Source organism: Dendronephthya gigantea, unplaced genomic scaffold (assembly GCF_004324835.1).
Source record: "Dendronephthya gigantea isolate DGI-Jeju-01 unplaced genomic scaffold, DenGig_1.0 000010F, whole genome shotgun sequence".
Taxonomy (NCBI): domain Eukaryota; kingdom Metazoa; phylum Cnidaria; class Anthozoa; order Malacalcyonacea; family Nephtheidae; genus Dendronephthya; species Dendronephthya gigantea.
Genome location: NW_021163020.1, coordinates 2,741,978 through 2,765,410, shown reverse-complemented (window position 1 = coordinate 2,765,410; position 23,433 = coordinate 2,741,978). Strand labels below are relative to the sequence as shown.

Genomic DNA, 23,433 nt, shown 5'->3' with positions numbered 1-23,433 from the left:
AAAAGTGATTCCACAATGCGTCAAATGACAAATTTTCCAATACATCAATGTGCTTCATATTACCAATAAAAAAGCAATCTTTACTTGTTCTCCTTTTATTCTTAACTACTTCAAATTTGCTTTATTACAAATGATTAAAATTTTATCAAAAGCTATAAAAAATAAACTAATGGATTTTTAGTTAACATATCTCATAAAATACATTATAAAATCATTATTTTAAGAAACACACAATAGGATGTAATTTATTTTTTAACTGTGCCAATCGTTTCTACCAACAAATAAACATTGTCTTTTTTATTGACATAGATTTGAGGCTATATATCAAGTTAACTTTTTGTATTTTTATGATTGATCCATTCCATTATTTGCCTGGTCTCCTCCGCTTCCCTCGTAAAATGTTGGCTACAAAAAATACACATCACATATAATTTTATTACTGTCACCAAACTCCATACTATTCATTTCTTTACTTCAATTTCATAAGAAAAACCACAATTGTAAAGCTTACCTTTGTTTCAACTTCTATGTTTTCTTGATCTTGATCATCATCACTCTCCTCTCCAGATGAACCACTGTCCTCTGGATCTTGGGGCTTGTCATTACTTTTAGGTGGTGGTGGTCTGCCTGGTTTCTTCACTAAAAAACATTGTAATAAAACATGTTTTGCCCTCAGATCTCAGTTTCTGGTTTTAGTCTTGCTGAGGTGCCCGCCTGACTTTGTTTCAATTTAATGCATGTTGTATATTGTATTTTATTACTTGCTTCTACCCACCTGACCCAGAGGTTGGCGTGGCAATATCACGGCTCTTTTCTTCATTTGTTAACTCGCTGTAACACTTGTCACAAATGCGAAGCGGCTTCGATGACTGCTGTGGCAGAAGGAATCTTTTCGTTGAGCATGCCCCACAAACCACCCCACCACATTTTCGACAATGGTGCTGCAAATTATGAAAAGAGATATGGTACAAAATTGTTTGATTACTAAAGCAATAGCTTCATGAACTACTAAAAGTGCAAATCACATTTACCCGTCTGTTTAGGGTTGTAAATTTTGTCCTTCTACAATGCATACATAATGTCGCTTCATTATCTGGTATCCAGACTGCTGCATGTTCTGTCAACGGTTGTTTTCCGGCTGAAGGAAGGATATAAAAAAAGTTGGACAGGAAGAAAGGAAATGTAGGAGGAGACTGGCAAAGATATAAAGGAATAGGCCAGATATAACTTACTCTTAGATAAAAGATCAGTTATACATTTATTGATATGGGCCATCCACTCTGCCTTTTCTGTGGCTGTTGCAGCATACACAGCAAATGACTTCTTCGGACTAATAATTTGCCAACCATTTTTCAAAGCTATTTTAGGAAAAGAGAGCAAAGCCTTGATTTCATTGTATAGTGCAATCTAACCTTAAAAAGAATGACTGATTTTTGTTTAATATTTAGTACCTCCATCGTCTTCAATTGCCAGTAATTGCACTCCCTCTAATGGCAGTACATGTTGCTTATTGTACTAAATGAGAAAAACTGGTCAAAACCAATGTTGTATTAACAAAGAACTTCATCAGTTTTGAGATTTCTCAGTTTGGCCATCCACATTTTGGCAAGGTTGATCTTTTACAATTTAATAATTTTAAGTAGAAAGCTATCCATTTAGTAGTAAATTTCATTAAATTGTAAAACAATGAGACAGCAAGCATGCTTTTACTACCTTTTTCTTGTTGATAACAATGTTGCCATAAACCAAAATATCATTAAACAGGTAAAACTAAAGGAAATTATTCGAATATAAAATTACAGAAACAACCAAATGCATTATGAATAGAGTATTTACTCAATAAAAAAGACCCTTACTTGTCTAGGTTTTGGTTTCTTGCGGCACAACTTTGTGAGAACACCTTCGCCCACAAGAACTCTGCCAGATACACCTAGAGGTTGGCCAGAAGCTCCGAAACATTTTTCAACATTATTGATTCTTCTTGCATTAGCTTCACTGTTCACTGAAAATAACAAACAATTTGCCATCATCTTGACAATGCCACTATTAGAATGACCACTACCATCACCACACATTCATGGCATCACCCAGCATCTGATTATCATATCACCTGACTACCATTGTTACCACTATTGTTGTTACATCTCTATCATCACCATTATAAAAGTTCAGACCAATATCATCAAGTGATATCAATACCATAATTGGTTTTAATCAACAATTACTCTACTGAAATTACTCTCCTTTTAAACAATGGTGGAGTTTTTGCCAAGAAAATCATTGCAATTTCATACAATATTGACTGAAATAGTTTGCCAAAATTACTCTAATAGATGTATGTTCCTGAACTTTTAAAATTAGAAAGTTAAATGTGCATCCTGCTAATTTTAAACACAATAGGATATATTCATCTAATGGCATTACGTATGTGTAAAAGCATAATGCATTAAAACTTAGAAATTTGTAATTAGCCAAAAAGCATCATGTTTAAAAGCTTTGGTGGTTGTTCTAAAAAGGAAATTTCTAAATGTAAACCTCGTGAATCTTTAGCGTTTATAATACTGAAATATTTGCTAACAAAATATACCCAATACCGATCATTTGTCTCGGTTTATAGAATACAGACCACAAATCTTTCAATTAAGCATACATTGTTGAAATAAATGTTTCAAATTAAACAATAAAATGTAGAAAGCAATTATATATACAACACCACGGGAGTAGTCGTTAGTCGTTACTTCTTTTTCAAGTGAACATCAATGATCAATGTAATTTGCATACGGTAAATAAACGTTTTCCTGGTTTAGAGTACGAAGAAACTCGCTTCCATGAATGTCGGTAATTCATGGCTAAAAAGTAAGTTGTATATTTTCTCATTCCTAGAATGGATGTAGTATTTATTCAACAGCGATTTAGTGATTGAAATGTGGGAATCATGCCGATATTTCAAAAGCAACCCGACAACGCCGCACATTTCAAACACACTTTTCCGAAGTGCATTAAAATTCGATTCTTTGGTTTTAAACTTACCTAACCGATCCACCATATCGAAGTCTAACCTCCGCAGCGATTGTTAAGGAAATCGCTTAAAAAACTGGGCGTAAAACAGGAAAATTTCAAGATTGTTTTGGCCAAAAGGTTGGAAAGCATAGAATCGAATTAAATTTTCATAGCTTCGATCATAACCCCCCGGAAGGGGCATATTAACCTTCGACACAGGCCGGAAATTACGAGGGAAGCCGAACGTAACAATTATAGACCAAACGGAAGTGTTCGGAAACTGTCGGGCTTTTTTATGACCACTGTTTCTTTATACGGTATACCGAGCTAACATAAAGTATCCCATATGAAGACAATAATTTATTGATTTGGAAAAAATAAAAATGGAGGGAAATGGCCATCATTTTAATCACTTTTTCACCTTCAATCAAACGTATTTTTAACAAAACGTTTTAATAATTCACCTATACTTCTTTGTGGAGAGGAATTCTGTATAATTCTGCGAACCATGGCTGCTTTGCCGGCGCAAGTTTCTGGCGCTCCAAAGCGGAAAGAAATATATAAGTATGATGCCCCTTGGACATTGTATAGTTTAAGTTGGAGCGTACGACAGGATAAAAGATTTCGATTGGCACTTGGTAGCTTCGTGGAGGAGTATAATAATAAGGTGAAGACAGGAAAACCCAGTTGGAAATTGTGTCTTTTGGTGGCTTACCAGTCAAAACGGCCCCAAGTCAAAACGGCCCCAAGTTAAAATGGCTCATGCTCAAGCGATTGTAGACGGCGGACAATAATATGGGGGATAAAAATATTTACGTGTGATATAAATAACTGCAATTATACTTTATATATACGTTTTCCTATAACCCTTACTAATAAGCTTTTGCTACTTATTAACTAATACTAATAACATAAATTCTCATCAACATCATGGATACATGTGTTCGCAAAATGCTTAAATAAAGAATTTTTTAAACATATTTGTAACATATTTAGAACACATATATATATTTGTTTCGAATAAATAAGATATTCATTCAATTAAACTGAAGCAGCTCGATAAGCGCGCGGCCGTTTTGACTAGCAGTAGTGGGGCCGTTTTAACTTGGGGCCGTTTTGACTGGACACCTTTTGGTGAATTTACCCTGGATAATGTTTATATATTTCATGTATATTAATGTCAAATTGTTCAATATGGCATTGCCATGAGTGTTTTTAATGATAAGCGGCCATACCTTGTTGACTGAATTACCTAATGATATAAAGAGATTTTCAATAGGGTCTACAGCAGGGTATATAAGGTATAGGGTATATAAATCCATGATTTTTTGATAACATCTGCTTTGACTTCCATCAATCACCCCTAAAATCTTCACACATGCTTTGAATGCAGGCCATTTCTCTGGATACTCTTTGCTGTAGAAACTTTGAACAGCTGTCCTTTGCCTAATAAAAACAATTTTAATTTTAAACCATTAATCATTCCACATCTTTTTCAAGTTTGATATTTAGTTGTTTTAATTAACATCAAAACCCTCGCCAGAGAAAACTAAAGTCTCAGTATGAACAGTCCACAGACATAGTGAATAACAAGTCCAAAGACAGTTCATTCGTAATGATTACAATTTTTCAATAAAAACATTTCTGAATGAAGTATGATTTTTTTAGGTCCAGGTTGTTCAACTTGATGAAGAAACTGGAGAATTTTCTGTGAAAGGACAGTTTGACCATCCATACCCAACCACTAGGATACTCTGGATTCCAGATAGTGTTAGTATAAAGAGTGCTCATTACCAACACAATTGCAGATAATTGTCAATATCTTATTTTAACTAAAACCAGGATATGTTTATCTCCTGTAGAAAGCTATCTATCCAGATCTGGTGGCAACATCAGGTGATTATCTGAGGGTCTGGCGTGTTAGTGACAGTGATGTAAGATTGGAATGTCTGCTAAATAATGTAAGTACAGAATCTAGTGGAAACCCTTGTTATGTACTCACAGCATGTGTTTTAGTAATAGTTTAAGAGATTTTTCTTAGGTTTGTACTAGAGTTCCACACATCATATATTGTGTACTGTATCAGTTAATAAATCAAAAAAAAATTATACATATTTTCTTCTCAGAACAAGAATTCAGATTTTTGTGCCCCTCTGACATCTTTTGATTGGAATGAGATTGACCCAAACTTAATTGGAACATCAAGTATTGACACAACATGCACTATCTGGGGTTTAGAAGTGAGTTCCATAACAGATGGTTCTGCCATCTTTCCATTAAACCTTCTATTTTCATAGTTTTCATCATTTCATTCCCAGAGTTTCCCACATTTAATTATGATATTTTCATCTGTTTAGACTGGTCAGGTTCTTGGTAGGGTAAACATGGTCTCAGGACATGTCAAAACCCAATTAATTGCTCACGACAAGGAGGTAAACGAAAGTAAAATGCTTATGAAAACATTTTTTACAAGAGGAAACAAGGACTAACTTTGTTGACCGTTGTCATTTGCAGGTATATGATATTGCATTCAGTAGAGCTGGGGGTGGAAAAGACATGTTTGCATCAGTTGGAGCAGATGGTTCCGTTCGTATGTTTGATCTCAGGTTGGTCCACTCTCTGTGGTAGAAAGCAAGCCTTGCAAGGGAAATTAGCAACATTATCTATGTTACTACAGCTAAAAGCAAGTTTTGAGTAAGCTAAAATCATCAAGTTGAAAATTTGTTTTCCCTAAGAAAAATATAGCCATATCTGGGATTTGTCTGTAACCACTATTCCCAAATAATTTTTTTAATTTTCATACGTTTAAAGACACTTGGAGCATTCCACGATCATCTACGAAGACCCTCAGAGGGATCCATTATTACGGCTTGGTTGGAATAAACAAGATCCGAACTATTTGGCGACGTTTGCAATGGATGCAATTGAAGTAGGGAAATAAACTAATTCTTTATACAAAGGTCGCGATATAAACGACTAACTAATCAGTTTCCTCGTTTTTAGGTTATAATTTTAGATGTCCGCGTTCCCTGTACACCTGTGGCCAGGCTGAGCAACCATCGAGGTTGCGTGAATGGTATAGCCTGGGCTCCACATTCGTCGTGTCATATTTGCACAGCAGGTATGGATGCATTTATTTTGGTTCAATCCATATCAATCCTAGATGGCCCTTAGTGTTGGAACAGTTTGAAAATCAAAACTAACAAAGTTGCATTCCCATCTATTATATAAGAAAGATTTTGAAGGCTTGGTGCGCCCTAAGCGCACTTGCAATTTATGACTTTTAACAAATAACCACTTCGGGACCAACCTCCAAGAATTGGAGCACAGCTGTTCAATAAGCGAAACGTGTTTTATCAGATCTAGGAAGAGTTTTCATATTCAGATTATAACTTATAAGGTAGGGTATGTCCATCATGCAGGTATAAAATCATTGCGAGTGACACATTATGGTTAATTTGATTGGTTTTTGAATGGTTTATGAGAGTTCGAACAACTCTAGATAAGAACGGTGTAGAACTGGAGAAATTTATTTGTGTTTGTCACAGGTGATGACCACCAGGCCCTGATTTGGGATATTCAGCACATGCCACGCGCCGTGGAAGACCCTATACTGGCCTATAAAGCGGACGGAGAAATTAATCAAATACAGTGGGCAAGTACTCAACCAGACTGGATTGGTATATGTTATAACAACTCTTTAGAAATACTCCGTGTTTAGACACGAAATGAGCGTTGGGGTCGTCTCTGGGTGCATTTGCCTGCGAGCAGGCTCGTCATCTTAGAGGACGCGTGTTTTGGCAAATTTGAGTAGTTGTAGTACATGAAGTATTAGTCTCGGATCGGTAGGAATTGGCTCAGTCTAGGCTCAGGATAGCTTAAACTAGCAAAGGAACTGTACTATAGTGTAGTATTTCTCACACAAACTATGTCTGGACTTGCATCATTGTCTTCATCGCTAGCGATGTAATTCAATGAACAGCTTTAACCAGCACATCATCAAGTCCTTTAAAAAAAACTATCTTGTCTGTACCCAGCTAATAAGCTTATCAATGAGCGATTGTATATAAAATTATAAATATTAGCTAAGAGCAGCATCAGCTCTTAGTTTAAAAGCAAAAAATTGTTCCTTATAGCATTTCAGCACTGTGTGTAATTATTTTCTTGAAGGTGGTGCATGTGATATCACGTTTTACTGGTGCAGGAAAATTGTGGGATTCTATGATTTTTCGTGACCACATTTTTTTGTTGATCTGCTAAATAATAGTAAAAGAGTTAACGCCTAAACCATTCTGACAAAATTGTACAAAAATTTGACACATCTTGAAAGATATTTACCTATTTGAAAACTGATTTTTATTCAGATAACTATTCCCAGTCCTTTCTGTACTATCTGGTCGCCTACTCACAGTCACCTTTAAAAAGTGTAGACGTCTAGTCCACATTCAGTCGCATAAGATAAAGTATAGGACAACATATAGCCACTGACGCAAATATTACCCATACCGTGGCTCCGACGACCACAAGCCTTGAAGTCAAATCATGCAAAAATGACAGGCCTTGTCCTGCTATTGGGAAATACCTATAAATCAAAACAAACATGGCTGGTGTAAAGGTCACAACGCAGTAGATCAGACCAAAGACTATAGACGCGCTTGCACGAATATAGTACAAGTTGAAATCTTTGAACCGACTCAAACGATAAAAACCAGAGACTCCTTTCCAGAACGAATTGATCAGCATTACAGTGTAGTAAAAATATAGTAGTGTTCTTCCCAAATTTAGGGAATCTTCAACGTAATCCTCCTGCCTGCATTTGCCCGCGAATATACACGCAACACACGCGAGACCTTTGCTGCCCGAGCGCAACACGAGAAGTTCCAAGTTCAAACAAGACAGCGGAACATCGCGAAAAATCGCCGTCATCAACGAAAGCAGGCTGTTGCGGGTTAGGCGGGTAATGCGGGTAGTCGAGTCTAGTCCTTCTTGAAACGCAAATCTTAATGATGCTATCCAGAAAGCAAGGTGGGTAAGAAAGGCAACGAATGAGACTGCATTAAAGAATGCTGTTAAACCAAAGATGGATTTATATTCCGAGATCTTTTTGGATACAGCGTCACTGCTCCATGCCCCGACTTCTTCGCATTCTGATATTGTGTCGATGTTGTCCTTAAAATCGACACTACGACGTTTGATAGCTCGATGTTCATTTCCCCGGGGCATTCTTTTTACAGGATCGATTTCCCAAGAAACCTTTTTTCGGATGACGTCTTTTCGAGGCTCAAATATCGTAGGGTTTGTATTTCGATGATCGACCGATTTCAGAAGAGGGTTTTTTCGCCGAGGGTGCAAATTCTGCTGATTCGAGTTCCGAGAAGGAGGATTTCGAATTTGGTCGTGAAGAGATTTTCCTCCGATATGTGAAGGTAAACTGCTAGGCACATTGGGATTTTCAAGGATAGAACGTCGATTTTTGTTTCTCCCAGCGACAGCTGTTGTTAGGTTGGAACTTTGTTGGTGTACACTGCAGGTTTTAACCGTTGGTAGGTTCAAATTCGTGTTTTTTTCAGGATCAAGGAGCGTATAATTTACGTTCGCCCAGTCAGCGGAATGGGTCCAAGCATTCCTTAACACAGCAACGGAGGCAGCAATATCGATTGATCTTAGGATTAAGAAAATGATAAATTGTGCTAACAAACCACGATATTTTTTATGACGAATTTCGTCTCTCTTTGCCTTTACTTGTCGAGTCATCGTCAGGAACACAAGAACTCTTCTCTTTTATTTCCCAGTTGGCGATATTCTGTTTGACAAAAGGTTGTTCGGCAACGATTTATCTCACCAAAAACACTTCTAGTTTATTTCAGAGTTTCACCCTCTGAGGCTAGTCTAGAAATATTTAAATGAGAACTTTGGTTTCACGAGCAAATGATTCACTTACAAAATGAAGCAGTTTTGAAAATCTTGATAAACAGCTATCAAGGAGATGTATAGATGATAATACATCAATCATATACAACAAATATTCATCGTTTTTCAAACACTAGATTTGAGTTATTAAGAAAAATCACAAAATACTGGTTATTATTCGTCATGACAAACCACCTGCATAAGTAAAGTCAAATATCACGAGAGTTTTAATTCTGCCTTATATCTTATTAATGCAGTTCAATTCGTTAGTTTGGAAGGATGATAGCATCAAAAATATTCACATTTTATTAAATTGTCTGCTGCGTTTGAGAAAGGATTTATAAATGATGTACTTGAAATCTTGAATAACTTTAGAACGTTTTTGAGCACTTTTCACTCAGAATAATATGGGCATAGATAATTCAAATGATCTGTTTTTTATTTGACAGTATAAAACTCTTAACTCCGTATATAACAACTGAGAAACGTCGTAATGTCACAAGAGGGAAAAGTACCAATGCCTAAAATCTATGTTTCAAAGACAAGTACTTACAATTATGCCAACGATCAAGTATTTCACTGTCCACCTGTTGTAACATCTATATTTATAGTATACAAGGAAGATCTTTTATACTATAATCTGAGGGAGGTATATTTTTTCTTGTGAGAATGCATACCTGAGAATCAACTAGTCACAATCCTTTCCCCTGATATCTCTGTTTCCAATGTTCTTCACTTCTTGTTACAAAACGACTTTGTTGACGGTTTGAGCATTTGAGTATTAGATATTCTGACGTCTATATATTGCTGCATGATCATTACATACGTCATTTGGATCTTTGATATTCGATTCTCTTTTTATGATATTGCATATATAATGTTCAACATTTTGCGTTACTTGCTCGTAAAGCTTGATTACGCGTAAATAAAGTATACTTTACATTAGTCATATATGGCTAAGCTAAGACCACAAGACATATTCAAGTACAATATGGTATCGGTATATCTTGATTGGCTTGAGAAGCATGTCTATCGCCCGCTATACTATAGCTTTCTAATTTTTGCTTGGTTTTGCTGTTTTGGCAAACCACCAGTTGACGTTTTTGACAGGAACCTGTCCTGTATTGTGAAGCAAGCTCATTTAATATACGTAGAATATAATATCTGGGATAAAAGCTTATCTTGATGCGTGCATGGGTTTATGGCTTTTTATGATGTACAGCATTTTTTCCCGTGCGATAAATCGACAAATCTGTATGCAAATACATCAGCTGAGTGCTGACATGTTTTGCTGATGATCAGCTGGTTAACAATTGAGATGAGTGTTCCAATATCCCATTGGCGGGTACAAGTTGAGAATGACTAGAGGGGTGGACAGAAGAGAGTCTATAATCAGGGGTCTATAATCAGGTTCTATATTCATCTGTGTGAACATGCAAATATATTCCAATTCAGGTAATTTAGCTTGTAATTACTACAAGCTAAATTACTTATTTACTGTCACCATGCAAAGATACAAGAATATTATGTTCTAATATCTTATTATATTTTGTCTAGTTAACCCCAAACCCACACGATTCGGATTTTATAACGATAAACAGAGTCGTAAAAAAACCCTACGGGAATTTTATTAAACAACTACACAGTATTTCTCTCGGCCAAAAAATTGCTTCTACTAAAAACAGCTTTCTATTTGTAATAGTATGAACAATGGCCTTGCCGCATCGATAATTGGGAGGGGGCATATTCATGAATCCATGTTCTCATTGGCAAGTTCTTCTGAGTCTGCAGTCTGTTAACATGAATATATGAATATGCCCGACCTCCCTCCTAATCATTGATGCTACTAGCTACGCCACTGGGTATTAAGAACGTTAAAATGACTGATGTTCAAGAAAGAAAAATCGTGAAGAAATCCAAAGTACGTGGGCGATGGATTGAGGTGTAACGTATGCCTCGAGTTTATTTTGGATTTACATCAAGATTTGTTTTCCACAATCGGTAAACAGTTCGTCGATATCTCTTGCAACGTGTCGTCCCGTTTCGCTAGTCTGTAACTCGTCCACCAATGAACACCTAGCTGTACGAGAGCACACGTGATCATTACCACAATGCTTTGGGTGCATTGCAAAAATATCGCTAGCATACATGCATAAAGTACCACGATTGTGTCCAGTACTATAGGGTTGATATTCTTCTGCAACACCTTGGGTAAGCCCTCGACTTTGATGAAGTTCGTTTCTTTTACGATTATGAAGGCTTGTATCGCCATCATCAACACTGGTAATGCGATGTATCGACATGACAACAATATTGCGGTCAGTGGTAATCCCAGGAAGAAAAACATCGGCGAAAATACGAATCCTAAATCCAGAGATTCCTTTTCGGCGCTGCTAATGATCTCCTGTAGTTCTTTAGTAACATGATTCTCCTTTGAATTTATCTCTTGATGTCTCATTGTGTTCTCTTCTGCCTCCATAGAGGTAAACCCTTGTTGTACCTTACTAACCCCGGTCAACCCGTGTGTTCCTTGCTTACCGGCTTTGTCCATTAATGGATTGTTATTTCCGTTGATGACTGGGCCCAGTCTTTGGTTATTATTATTCCCCTCTCCGTTGTTCAAACTCTCAGTTATCCCCTTACGTTCATCGTGTTCATCGGTATCCAAGAGTTCCTTCAGATCCTCCAGTTTCCCCTTATATTTCAGTTTCTTCAGCAGAATGTTCCTTTGCTTGATTCTCTTTTCAAACTCTTTACGTAGTCGTTTCTCCAGGACTTTCATTGCTTCGCGTTGCGTCGTGACGAGCTCGTGCTCCTTCTCGATAATGTGATTTAGTTCATTAATCTCGTGTTCTAGTTCCATCTCGCGTGTGGTCGCGCATGGCTCCTCGTGTTTAGTGGTTTCCACGCAAATTGTTTCGTAGAAATACGAGAAAGCGATCAAGCTCAGTACGTATGAAAACAAATTTACGGCATTAGGAAGGAAATATAGTCCACGAATGTATAACACCTCACAAAGTAAAGTGATTACGAGAGATTTTCCTAGAATTGTTGCCGCTTTGTTCCACTTGGGTGATAAAGGACTGTCATTCCTAGAAATTTCATCATTTTCCGGCTCTGAATTCATCATGTTCATTTGTAAACGTTCTGTCCTCATATCTTCGACGTACTCTTTTAGTTTCTCGTATTTTTCGTACAATTCCTGAATCGGCATCGTATCTTTGCTGGAATTCTCAACGGCTTCTAGGAACTTTTCGTGAAGTTCTTGAAACGAGGACCTGATCTTTGCGTAACGATAAATTTCATCACATTGTATCGTAACCCCGCCGCCACAATTGTCACACGGCAGAGTAACTTGTGAAGACTTGTTACGATCCTTTTGACCCGAAAACATTTCCACGGCTTTGTATTTCTTATTCTTATGAAGTTCATTTACCCAAAGTGCAAAGAAGATCAATGTTATGAAAGTATTTGCGAAAACGAAAAGATATTTTCTAGAAATGATAGGGATGTTTGTACATCCGAGACTAAAGACGAGAATTAAGAATATCAGAACAAGAATAACGTTCTCAGGAATCTTCACAGCGAAAATTTTTCTGTAAATCTTTTTCAAAAATTCAAGTGCTGTTTGGGAGGTTGGGGTTGTGTCATCGTCGTTAGAAGTTTGAGCCGAAACAGCATCGCTTGTGTTTCCTTCAGCTGATGCACAACCAAGACTTGCGGTCTCACTTTTTTGTGAATCACTTTCACGTTCCTTGATTTTATTATTTTTGACAATTTTTTCGGGTAAAACGGTTGCCAATGTGTTGTTTCTTAAACCTGGTGTCTCTCGAGGCTCACTTTGGGTCCCATTTTCTTTCAAATCGCTTTCACCTTCCAGCTTTTGAACACCTTCAACTGTATCTTCAACGCTCTTTTTCTCCCGTTCCACCACTTCTTGTAAAGAGGTTTTAAATCCCTGAACCAGGACATCCATGTCGTGAATATGTTCTGTTAAGGTGGCAACTTCTCGTTCGTGGTTTTTCAAATGTCGGATTTGTGCTTGTGACTGGGAAACATATTCTTCCAGAGTATAACGAAGGTTCACATTAGTTGCTTGTGCTTCACGTAATTTTTGTTCACTTTCTAACCATTTGTCTGTCAAGGTTTCAACTTGATGTTTTAGTTCCTTGTTTTCACAACTAACCGTTTCATTTAAAGCCTGAAGTTCTTTCACGGATATTTTTAACTTGTCTCTCTTCTCCAGTATTTGCCTCCTTTCCTGCCTGAGTTCGTCTAACTCTGATATCAAACTTTGTGTTTCGTTTTGCAGTTCGTTTATAAGCTGTTGTTTGTTATCAAAATCCAGTCCACTGTTGTCTAGATCAGCTCTTTCCACACTCTGACCTTCACGTTCATTTTGATATACTTCGCTCAACAGTAAATCCTCGTTACTCACAACAACTTCAAGTTCTGGGACATTTTGTTCGCTCTGCAGTTGGTTTACCATCGTAGGATTGATTTCTCCGTCCACCTCAGAGCGTTCTGTCAAACTTTGATAACTCAATTCATCCTGATGAAGAGAATTGTCATCAGTAACAACTTGCTCTCTTTCAATTTCATTTTGGTCGCTCACATCGATTACTTGCATTCTCACGTCTCCCACAGATTCCTCTCTTTGTCTCATTCTTTCATTCTCGTGCTTCAACTCTTCCATTTCCTTGTATAGTTTTTCCAATTTTTGTTTTGCAGCCACTAGTTCGTTTTCATTGTTCTCTTCTAATGCCTCGAGCAGTTGATACTTCGTATTCAACGCGGTCAAATCGACCTGCAGTAAAGTTACTTTGGTGTTAGATTCATCAACACTTTGCTGGCTTGAGATCAACTCCTCTCTCACCCTTGCTAATTCCGTATTAGCAATGCATAGTTCCTCGTTCGTGCTCGTTAACTTCTCATTCGTGTCGCCGAGCTCTTTACTCGTTTCCTCTTGCCTGCTTTCGTGTTCTTTAATTTCATTCCGGGCAGATTCAAGCGCCTTGGTTCGTTCTTCAACTACCGCGGTCGATTTATCAAAACTCTCCTTAATTTCACTAACTTCGTTTTCTAGAAATGAGATTTGTTTTCTTAGAATTTCAGAAAGAACTCGTTCTTGTTCTAGGAAATCATTAACTTCTTCCATTTCCGATTCTGTGTAGACAAGTTCAGGTTTATCGTTCAAGGGTGTTGGATTATCATCACAAATTCTCCGAAGTCTTTCAATTTCCTTCTCGTAACCTTCGAGGATTTCTCTCTGGTGCGCTATAGTTGCTTCACGGTCCAAAACATCACCTTCTTTCTCGGAAATCGTTTCTCTCAAACATTTGCATACCTCTTGGAGTTCCTTGTATTTTTCCAAGGCTTCAGCTAAGTGTTTATCTCGTTTCTTCAATTCGTCTCTTGATTTCTTGATCTCCTCTTCTAATGTCAGTCTTCCCTCCTCCATCTGAAATTCCATCTTCTGGACATCGGCCGAAAGTAGCAGAACATTCTCCTGTAGCTTTTCAATCACCTGTTGATGAAAATGTATCGTAAGTCATGGAGGATCGAAGTACAGCTTACCTCCACCGCGAAGATACACCCATTACACGAATTACTTTGTGTGCGAATTAAAGTCCCCCCCACTTACCTCGTCTTTCCCTTTGCTCGTAAACTGTTTGTCTTCTAAATCATCCGATAATTTTTTCACTTCGGTTTCTTGTCTGGTCAAGAAGTTCTCTTTATCAGCTTCTACCGCCTCCAAACAACCATTCACCCGCTCCAAATCTTCCTCCAAATTGCGCTTTGATTTCTTCAAATTATCATTATCCAATCGCAAGTTCTTATTTTCTGACGTCAGGTTGCTAATGGTAACCGCATCTTTGTCATTCTGATCGCAAAACTCCCTAATCCTCTTCTCAGAATCTTCGAGTTTCTTTCGCAAATCTTTACAAATCTCTTGGAAATCTTCAGCCTCTTTCTGAGAAACGATTAATTTTTCAAGTAATTCTTCACAACGCTTATCCTCGAAATCCAATTGCTCTTGTAATTCTCGGACTATCTTTTCCCGCGCCCACAGGCAGTCTTGGAATTCCTCAATGCGGTCGTCTTTTTTGGCGCTAGAATTTAGTTCCCACTCGTAACTCCGCTGCATTTCTCGGTTCCACTTTTCCTCCCGTTGACAGTTCGCACGGATTTCCTCGATCAGCTCTTCATCTTCAACAACCTTTTCCCGCAATTCTTCGATGAGGGCTTCATCTTCATCAAGTTTTTCTTGCAGTTCCTGAATTTTGCTTTCCTTTGATTCCAAGGAACTTTGAACTAGACGCGATCTCTCTCCCGAAATCTCATCGCCATGCGTGTCGAACTTCTCCGCGATTTCCGAAAGTCTTCCAAGAAGTCCCTCATTCTGTGCTCGGAGTTCTTCGTTCCGAACTTGGAGACTGTCGACGTCTTCCGTTTTACTCTCGAGTGATTTGATAGAGTTCAGATAGTCATTATTTAGTTCTTCAACTTCAAGGAACCGCTCCATCAAATTTTCATTTATCATTTTTTCCTTCTGCAATTCATCTTTCAAAGTTTTCAGATTTTGAGCCAAGCTGGTCATCTCGGTCGAACTTGAATTATCCGTGGTACAAATATCCGGTTCCTTCGGAGTGAGATAATCAAGGGTGTTATCTCGTAGGTTTTTGTTTTCTCCGGGAGTCGATTCACGTAGGAAAACATCTCGGACAGCCGCATCTCCCAGTTCGGGAATAGACTGTACTTGTTGAATAGGTTCCTGCGAGAATTGTTCTTCAAATATACGTCTTTGCTGTGTCTTATTTTTGTCCAATTCTTTTAGCTTATTACAGTTTTCTAAACACCTCATTAGTTTCTCCTCCAGCATGCTAACGACGAGCTCATTTTCCTGTAATTTACTCTCGATACCATCTTGGAATTTGTAGAGCATTGATGGAATTTCGTGGAATGTTTGTTTACCCCTTGCCCTTGTTTCATTTTCCGAAGCAGCTTCGTAGGATTTCAAGCGCTCTTCAAGCAGATTGACTTTCTTCTCCAATTCACCTTTTTCTTTTCTCAATTCTAATATTTTCAACACATTTTGTGAGCCTTGGCTAAGGTCTAGTGAGTTTCTACCTTTTCTTTCCTCTGTTTGACGCATTTCATTTAACTTCTGTTCAAGCGCTAGTATTTGTGACTCGCGTTCTTCTAATATCCATTCATACTCCTCCCTGTTTTTCCTCATGTGTTCCTGAAGTTCTTCTACTCTCCTATCGCGTTGCTCAATTGATCCTTGACAGCCATATCTGTCATTTGTTTTGACATAACCCTCTTCATCACCTGTTATCACCTGATACTGCTCATGCGGTATCATTTGTGTGTGACCAGCGATCCTGTCGCGATCCTTAAGTGTCCCGACATAGTGCTCAATATCCTGGCTAAGCTTACGGTTGACTTTACTAAGATTGTCAATTACTAAATCTTTATCAGCTATCGTTAGCTCAAGTTCCCTAACAGCTTTTTCCCAGAGCTGCCTCTCTTCAATAAACGAAGGACTACCTGATGTTTTCCTTTGCTCCGATAGTTTTGTTACCGCAGCCTTGTTCGTTGTTCCTGAAATATTGTTTATTTCCATATCTTTGGTTTGTGCTGTTCTTCCTTCCCCCTCATTCCTTACCCCACCATAAGGTGTTTTGCTCTCGCTTTTCCCTGTATTTTCCGACGGTTTTTCAAAGGGAATCTCGCGACTTTTTTTTAACATTTTCGGTGATTGTCTTGCGTCAGTTTTTGCTGCAATTTCAGGCTTTTTGTTTTTTAATTTTCCTGTGTCTGATGTATTTTTCGTCTTCGTATCACCGTCCTGTTTGTTTTTCATGTTCACACCATCTGGAGGCTTTCTCGTCACAGCTTTCGACGCCATTCTTTCTGAAATCTTTTCCTTCAACTCCTTGAACGTGTTCTCCCAGGTTACAGCATGCCTTTCCTCTGCTGATGGCTTCCTCTGTAAGTCGAGTTTGGCTCCTGATTTAGCGTTTTTCTGAAGTTTTGTTTGTTGTTCGCCTACTGCAGCCTCTCTTGGGATTTCCAAACTTTTAAACATGGAACTGTCGGATTTTGCTTCTGATTTTTGTCTCTTTGGCTTTGGTGGAACCACAGGTGGTAACCTGGCTCCTGTTTTATTCACACCTCCTTGTTTCCTCTCCTCATAAAGTGACGCACTTCTTTCATCATTTTTCTCAATATAATCCTTTCTGCCAGTCTTACTTGGATCATCATCATTTGTCTTTCTCTTTCCACCCGCCTGATCTAAATCTTTGACAATATTCGCCACCACCCCCCTGGTAGGCTTAGCCCAGTTTTTCCCGCGATGGCCACGTCCGCTTGGGTCATGCGATACCACGGTCGGGTAACGTCGGAAGCTGTCGAAATCATTATTCGTAGTGGCTACGGAAGTGTTCATAGGTTGAACCACCTTTTGCTGTATGGTGACTTTCCTTACAGGCAGTTGATCCCTGTTCCTTGACATTATTAACAACTTATCTAAAATCAGAAACACATCAATTGTAATTTTGGTTTGGGGTGTTACTAGAATGTATGATGGTGACATTGATTGGAAGTTATGAACTCGTGGTAACAATGGTAATGATGATGTCTTCCCTAGCAATGTTCGATGACATTTATTTAGTATTTATTCAAGCATGGGTTATGTCTAGCTAGAGCTGTATACGGATTTGGAGGTTGTAGTTAACTGAAATAATAGTCTGCTGCATCGCAACTAATTGGAAATCATTTCTTATGTAACGGAGAAGCAACAAAGTGATTCACTGTACGTTTTCAGGGCTAAAGTTCCTGGCGAAAAGTGGCTTTACTTTAGCTAAAAATTAAATGAACACCGCAGCCAGTTTGTCTATTTGTTATTTAAATATAATATTAATTTCAACATATTTTCTTTTTATCCACACCGTTTATCTGTCTAACGCCTTAGTACAGATCACTACAGTACAGATTACATTCTTTTGTGCATTATACAATATACATTTATTTAAAGTCAACAATTGTTATTTATTTGAGGTGACAAACTACACCAAACTACACCAGTTTCTACTACATAATAAAACGGCATGCAAATGATGGTTTTTAGGCATAGGCGGATCTAGGGTTAACCCTGAATCCGCCTCTGTTTTTAGGGTAGAGATCTTGACCGAAATTGTTCCCGAGTGTTCGTGAACATATCACTTCATTGTGGAGGTATCTCGTTTTCGTGGGCGCTTCGTGTATACCGCGCGTGTGTTATGGTTTTCTTTGTATTTGTCCCTGGAATGCTCATAACTAATCCAACTTTATCATACTCATCAGAGGACAACAACAGCCGCCCATCAATACGATAACCCACATTAGTGCGCCGATGATCATAACCCGATCAATGATATCGGAGAAAAATCCCTTCTGAACACCGGGTAACGTGTAATACCGGTATTTCAGCAGCACCATTGCGGGAGTTAATATTACGATGTTGTAAATACCGGCCGCAAATAAAGAGACCAGAGCACGGATGATGAAAATATCGAGCACGCCTGTGCGTGTAAAACGAAACATGAAGGTTAAGCCTTTCCATGTGGTTGTTAGCGCTACGGCAAATAGCAGGAAGCTTAGTTTACCCGAGGAATCGCTTAGCAGTTCGTTCAGATGGTCGGTTTTTGTGCAAGTTGGTATATGAGTGCACAAATAGCATATCAACCCGTCTCTGCCTCGCCGTAAGAGGTACAATTCGATAGCTATGCATGTTATTGGAATGTCCTGGAAGAAGCTTTCGGTTATAGCAAAGATTGCTTTTCCTTTCACAAGCTGAGGCATGTGTTCCGTCATAAAGTCGATTTTTGTCAAAGAAAGAATTATCGCGATTAGCCACATGCAGAAGTGTAGAAAAAAGATTAGCCCTGCTAATGCGAGGAATACAAGATAGATCATGAGCACCGAGTTGAACAGGTCGTAAAGCTCTCTTAATTTCTCCATATCCCATTCCGTTGTCGTACAGTAGCTCACTGCTTTGGGAGTATATGGTTTGCTTGTGTTTGTAGTATTCTTGAAGTTTATAATTTTTCCATATTCGTCGTAGGCCTTTCTTCCCTCAATCCAGATGTTAAATGCGGATCCAATATCCATTCCTTGTAAAAACATGAAGAAAAGCATTTCGTAAAGAAGTCCTTTACGGAGCTCTGGTTCAGGATCTGGTTGCTTCGGTTTTCCCATAGCGAGACGATCGTTAGCTTGGCGTTTGAAAAAGGATTGTTCTTCAATGGAAATTAAGTTGACGATTCGTTGCCTCGAAAACCTGTTCACTCCTGTGTTCTCTGTTTTGTAAAAGAGAGCGGCTTATAAGTATTAGAAAAAGATTTGTGGTTTTCTAGCCAAGAATTCCTCTTCTGTTTACGAGATCATTACGTCCCGTGGATGATTTGCCGAACTATTTCGCCCGAAGGTAAAGTTGCAGAGGTAGCTAGGTTTGATTGAGTTATTAGCAAGAATGGTTAATTTGATAGCAGGTAGTTAAATCTTGTGGTTTTTTGTTTTTTTTCCATTCCTGTCATGCTAATATTAAAGATGTCTCATTTAGTCATTCTTTCGGATGTGTACGCCGAGACGTCTTTTAATTGCTTCTAGATGCTCTGAAGAAAGTTAAGAGCAAGTCTTTTGTTGAATATGTAGAGAGATTTTGACGACAGACGTATGTAGAGAGACGTTGATTTGCGCTACTATTTGAAGATGCAGGTGGCGCTAGATCTTGTGGTTTTTCCTTCTGTTTTGTCACTTTTATAGTTGGCCGAGTGCGGATGGTGAGGTTGTCTTTAGCTGCTTCGAGAAATATTGAGGAAAATCGAAAGATTGGAGAAGATTTCCTCTGCTTAAATTTGCTTAAAGAAAGTTTATTTATCGTACACAACGAAATTTATCTGCAGGTGGCCGAGAATACGTTATCGGCTTTTCTTTTTTTAGTTCCGCATAGGATAAAAACTTTTACTTACAAGCTATATAGATATAGATATATTTAAATATATGATATTTTAGTTGACTTCATAAGTTCCTAACGTTATCTGACATCTTAAAAGCAATGTTTATTTGAAATATATGGCGTCATCTATAGAATTAATGATTCAAGCATATTATCTGCATGGCCATAATATTATGCGCTATGTATATTAAAATAGTTTTTGTATCTAACTGGTTCGTACTGGTGGCATTATCCAGATCCCAATTCTTTGGAAACCCTGTGTACTAGTCGTGTATTCATATATTTACCTGCTCGCGGGTGACGCATCCCCACATTCTGCGGGCTAAACAAAAGATTGTGATGCCGTCTGGGAATATCCTGTAGCGTTAGTTCAAATATGTGAAACCCGTTTGTGCCTGTTATCGAACTGAAAGAGCAGTGGACGAATGACCTTCACCCGCTTAAAATAATCACCTACAAGTGTGAATTGACCTCCAACTTGGACACGAAAGCCCAACAAATTAGGTAGTACTATATAATGTCTTCAAGACAGATTCCAAGTTCAACTGTCGGTTTCGTTTCTCGAGCCTGCGAATCTTCCAGGGGATTAAGTCGAATTTGACCCGTAATACAAGAAGCGTGAGAGCACACCAAAATGGAAACTTCCTCAAGATAAGGACTTCAATCAAGTCTAGACAAAAAATTTGAGTGCACTTTGGCGGCTAACTTCATAGCCTTTTGTCAATGAAGTAAAAACTCATTTTGCCTGCTTCTAAAAGGATAATCCTGTGGGCTTACAGACCAGAGGCGAACAAGAATGCCGCCCATCAGAGGTGTAATAATCAGCTTTTTACTCTCAACTTTCATAGGTCATCAGTCATGGAATAGTATTTACCCTCCTCATCGTTCAGGCTGAAACTTAGAATGAGGTTAACGTTTAGCGAGAGTTTTCAGTTATTCTTTTGGTAAAAGGTGCGCTCTGCATCGGTTCATTATTTTCGTTCAGCGCTCGTTTTCATCTGAATAAGACACGTGCATAAAAGAGTTGCATGAGAAACTTCTCTTTATCTCGCTGGCTAATTCCCACGAACACTCTGGCGTTGTTTCTTCAACCCGAGCTTATCTTGTTTGGAAACATTGAATCATGCGTAGTCGACAGAGATAGGAAAAGTTCTGCCTTGCCATATATAGACTTCGGAAGATAGATTGCCGTAGGTGTATGAATGATAAAGGAGTGTAGATCATAATTATTCACAGCAAAGTATCCAACTTTTTTCAATCGAATGTCACTTAAACAACGAACTTTTTAATGTGTACATTTGTGCATCTTCAAACATCGTATAATATTTCCAAATAATTCTCATAAGCGGCGCCTTTAGGAATATGGTCGATCAGTTATTGGCTGGTGATAATCGTTGCCAAAATCGTCAGTATTCTTCGATGTCGTAGTGACTAACTATGCCTAACTACCACAAATTATGTATTCATTGCTAGCATTGATATGTACTGTTGTGTATATTATATAAAACAGTTTGACACTATTTATATGCATTTCCAGCATTTGAATTCTACTCAATCCTTCTCAAATTTCCCCTTCCTCAATCCTCGACAAACTATTCAAATTTACACAAGGAATTTAATACTTAACTACTGAGAAAACTTACCTCGAAATATTAAGAAGTCCCTTTTAGACTATGCCATCTTTTTGTCGGCAAATATTTTCCGTACAATAACTCACGTTACACGTATGCAAATTTCAAAGCATTAAAACCGTCGCGTGTCTTGAAATCTTCTTAAACGCAAGAATCGGTAAAAAATTTCACCGGATTTCGATGTGGTTAGTAGCCCACACGTCTGGATGTTGTTTATGTTCGAAATTGTTTCGACAGTACATCGGTTAACCGCGCGTTTTGAAGTTTGTTATTACAGCCAGGGAAACATGCTTTCATGTTTGTATACTCTGGACAAACTTTCGAGCGCATTAGCCGTAAGCCATCTCATTATTTATTCATCTCAAGTTTAGCTTAGCTTTACCCAAGCATTTACGTGTTTCTGTTAAGAGGAAACTAATCTCAACAAGCCTAAAAGAAAAAAAAGGGACGGATAATGATAAAATGCGTATGGAGGCAGGTGAACTTTTGCAAATTTTTTAAAATCGGGAATTGGTTTTTCATACGCCTCGTGCTTTATCTTTCATGTATAATTAGATATGATTTGTCATCACGGGATATTTTTGGACTTTTCCAACCTGCAAACTCCTGATTTAAAATGTTGAACTTTGTTGAAATATTATCGGGTCTATCTAACAACTTTACCCTTAAACATACTTGTTTATAAAAGAAGTAATGTTGGTAATTCACAGTTGGTTCAAACTATTAGGCCGTTTTTTAACAAGTAATCATAGGTCATTATCTTTTTGGATGAGCTGAGGTCTTGTGAAAGTCTGTGCTTGCGGGCAGATTTAGCCTGCACGACCCGCGAGTATCAAATGCAATGACGGTAAGAGTATTGGTAAGCATAAGCCATATAAATTATGTTTGTTTAACAACAATACTCTCGCTAATACTTTAAAACTTAGCAGGAAACCGGAGGATTATCCAAATAGCACCAAAAGCTATTCTCTTTTATTTACACCTAAGATCTTCAACTGACATAATTGCCGCATATAAACCTTGGTGAATTTAGTGACTGGCATTTAAAGCGGCCATTCTCAGGCCGAGTGCTTTGGCGTTGAATGCAAGGCTGAAACTTGTTATGTAAACAGGACGCTCTTTGCCTGCCACCTGCTTCATCCTGAGCATGCGTAGGCTATGCACGGAAATAATGGCCTGGGTTAAAGTAATTGGCCTGTGTACAAGCAGGAAGACGATGAATGAATAATTCAAGTCACTAGCTCTCAAAGCGAACCACGTTTATTCCTCCTATGTGGCTTTTTTATACTGATTATTTTTACTATATAAACAAGAATACGTCATTTTTCTAATTCAATTTCACAATCTGCGGATGCTCGGAGTGTTTATGCAGGAAAAAGAGCGGAAATTAAAGTCGCGCAAGCCTAAGAATAAAAAATCAGTCGGGAATTGCGCCCGTAACGTTCTATATTCTTTAGAACAGGCAAAGTAACAATCGAACACTTTAAAACGTTCCAAAATGTTTAAAGAAAATTCTAAATTGTTGCAAAGATAATTGTTGCAAAGGATGTAGCAAAAAATGTTGCAAGCGTGAGAAAAATTAATTAGAACTTTTCTCGTGTGAGTAAGAACTTTTTCGTGGGAAAAAGAACATTTTTCTTGGGAAGAGAACTTCTTTGTGCGGAAAGAACGTTTTTCGTGGGAATATTTCAGTTATAACGCAGCGTAAGAAGAGGACTAAGAATAAATAAGAAATATGAGGTTTAAGACTATAACACTTAAGCAATAGCTAGCGTTATTTTGGCCTTGATGTTAATTGACATTGCACATAAAATTTTGCTAAATATCTGGTAAATTCGCGAGTATAACTAGACATAAAGAGCTAGTTTTCCCTCTAGATAGCACAGT

General features: G+C 38.1%; 4 protein-coding genes across 5 annotated transcripts; 1 reads left to right on the top strand and 3 right to left on the bottom strand.

Moving 5' to 3' along the window:
- Nucleotides 1-78: 78 nt before the first annotated feature.
- LOC114518138 (pleckstrin homology domain-containing family F member 2-like) lies at nt 79-3,184 on the bottom strand. The gene is made up of 9 exons (XM_028538073.1): nt 3,031-3,184; nt 1,857-2,002; nt 1,714-1,770; nt 1,452-1,515; nt 1,233-1,358; nt 1,032-1,138; nt 776-941; nt 512-639; nt 79-405 (listed from the first exon to the last, which is right to left on the bottom strand). Exons 1-9 carry the CDS (start codon nt 3,044-3,046, stop codon nt 346-348), a joined length of 870 nt encoding a protein of 289 aa, XP_028393874.1. The 5' UTR covers nt 3,047-3,184; the 3' UTR covers nt 79-345.
- Nucleotides 3,185-3,367: 183 nt separating this feature from the next.
- On the top strand, nt 3,368-7,251 carry LOC114518137 (DDB1- and CUL4-associated factor 7). The gene is made up of 9 exons (XM_028538072.1): nt 3,368-3,667; nt 4,669-4,770; nt 4,863-4,961; nt 5,127-5,240; nt 5,358-5,432; nt 5,515-5,606; nt 5,812-5,929; nt 6,004-6,121; nt 6,549-7,251. The coding sequence occupies exons 1-9, from the start codon at nt 3,509-3,511 to the stop codon at nt 6,719-6,721; spliced, it is 1,050 nt and encodes a 349-aa protein (XP_028393873.1). The 5' UTR covers nt 3,368-3,508; the 3' UTR covers nt 6,722-7,251.
- A 92-nt stretch (nt 7,252-7,343) lies between these two features.
- LOC114518135 lies at nt 7,344-9,792 on the bottom strand. Of its 2 annotated transcripts, XM_028538070.1 has the most exons (3): nt 9,588-9,792; nt 9,464-9,509; nt 7,344-8,889 (listed from the first exon to the last, which is right to left on the bottom strand). In XM_028538070.1, the coding sequence occupies exon 3, from the start codon at nt 8,752-8,754 to the stop codon at nt 7,435-7,437; it is 1,320 nt and encodes a 439-aa protein (XP_028393871.1). In that variant the 5' UTR covers nt 8,755-8,889; nt 9,464-9,509; nt 9,588-9,792; the 3' UTR covers nt 7,344-7,434. The 2 variants fall into 2 exon arrangements, with proteins under 2 accessions (XP_028393871.1, XP_028393872.1); XM_028538071.1 differs by lacking the exon at nt 9,464-9,509.
- A 738-nt stretch (nt 9,793-10,530) lies between these two features.
- LOC114518078 (sporulation-specific protein 15-like) lies at nt 10,531-21,809 on the bottom strand. Its single transcript, XM_028537990.1, has 3 exons — nt 21,559-21,809; nt 14,555-17,445; nt 10,531-14,437 (listed from the first exon to the last, which is right to left on the bottom strand). Exons 2-3 carry the CDS (start codon nt 17,429-17,431, stop codon nt 10,889-10,891), a joined length of 6,426 nt encoding a protein of 2,141 aa, XP_028393791.1. The 5' UTR covers nt 17,432-17,445; nt 21,559-21,809; the 3' UTR covers nt 10,531-10,888.
- Nucleotides 21,810-23,433: the final 1,624 nt, after the last annotated feature.

Excerpts from the sequence above, each read along its gene's own strand:
- LOC114518138 (XM_028538073.1), bottom strand. Across the intron at positions 1,359-1,451 it reads GGCAATTGAAGACGATGGAG|CTTTGAAAAATGGTTGGCAA; the intron begins GTACTAAATATT and ends TTCCTAAAATAG. Across the intron at positions 640-775 it reads CACGCCAACCTCTGGGTCAG|TGAAGAAACCAGGCAGACCA; the intron begins GTGGGTAGAAGC and ends AATGTTTTTTAG.
- LOC114518137 (XM_028538072.1), top strand. The coding sequence starts at position 3,509 with ATGGCTGCTTTGCCGGCGCAAGTTTCTGGCGCTCCAAAGCGGAAAGAA. Across the intron at positions 3,668-4,668 it reads TGGAGGAGTATAATAATAAG|GTCCAGGTTGTTCAACTTGA; the intron begins GTGAAGACAGGA and ends TGATTTTTTTAG. Across the intron at positions 4,962-5,126 it reads TGGAATGTCTGCTAAATAAT|AACAAGAATTCAGATTTTTG; the intron begins GTAAGTACAGAA and ends TTTTCTTCTCAG.
- LOC114518135 (XM_028538070.1), bottom strand. The coding sequence starts at position 8,754 with ATGACTCGACAAGTAAAGGCAAAGAGAGACGAAATTCGTCATAAAAAA.
- LOC114518078 (XM_028537990.1), bottom strand. The coding sequence starts at position 17,431 with ATGTCAAGGAACAGGGATCAACTGCCTGTAAGGAAAGTCACCATACAG. Across the intron at positions 14,438-14,554 it reads CGAGCAAAGGGAAAGACGAG|GTGATTGAAAAGCTACAGGA; the intron begins GTAAGTGGGGGG and ends TTTCATCAACAG.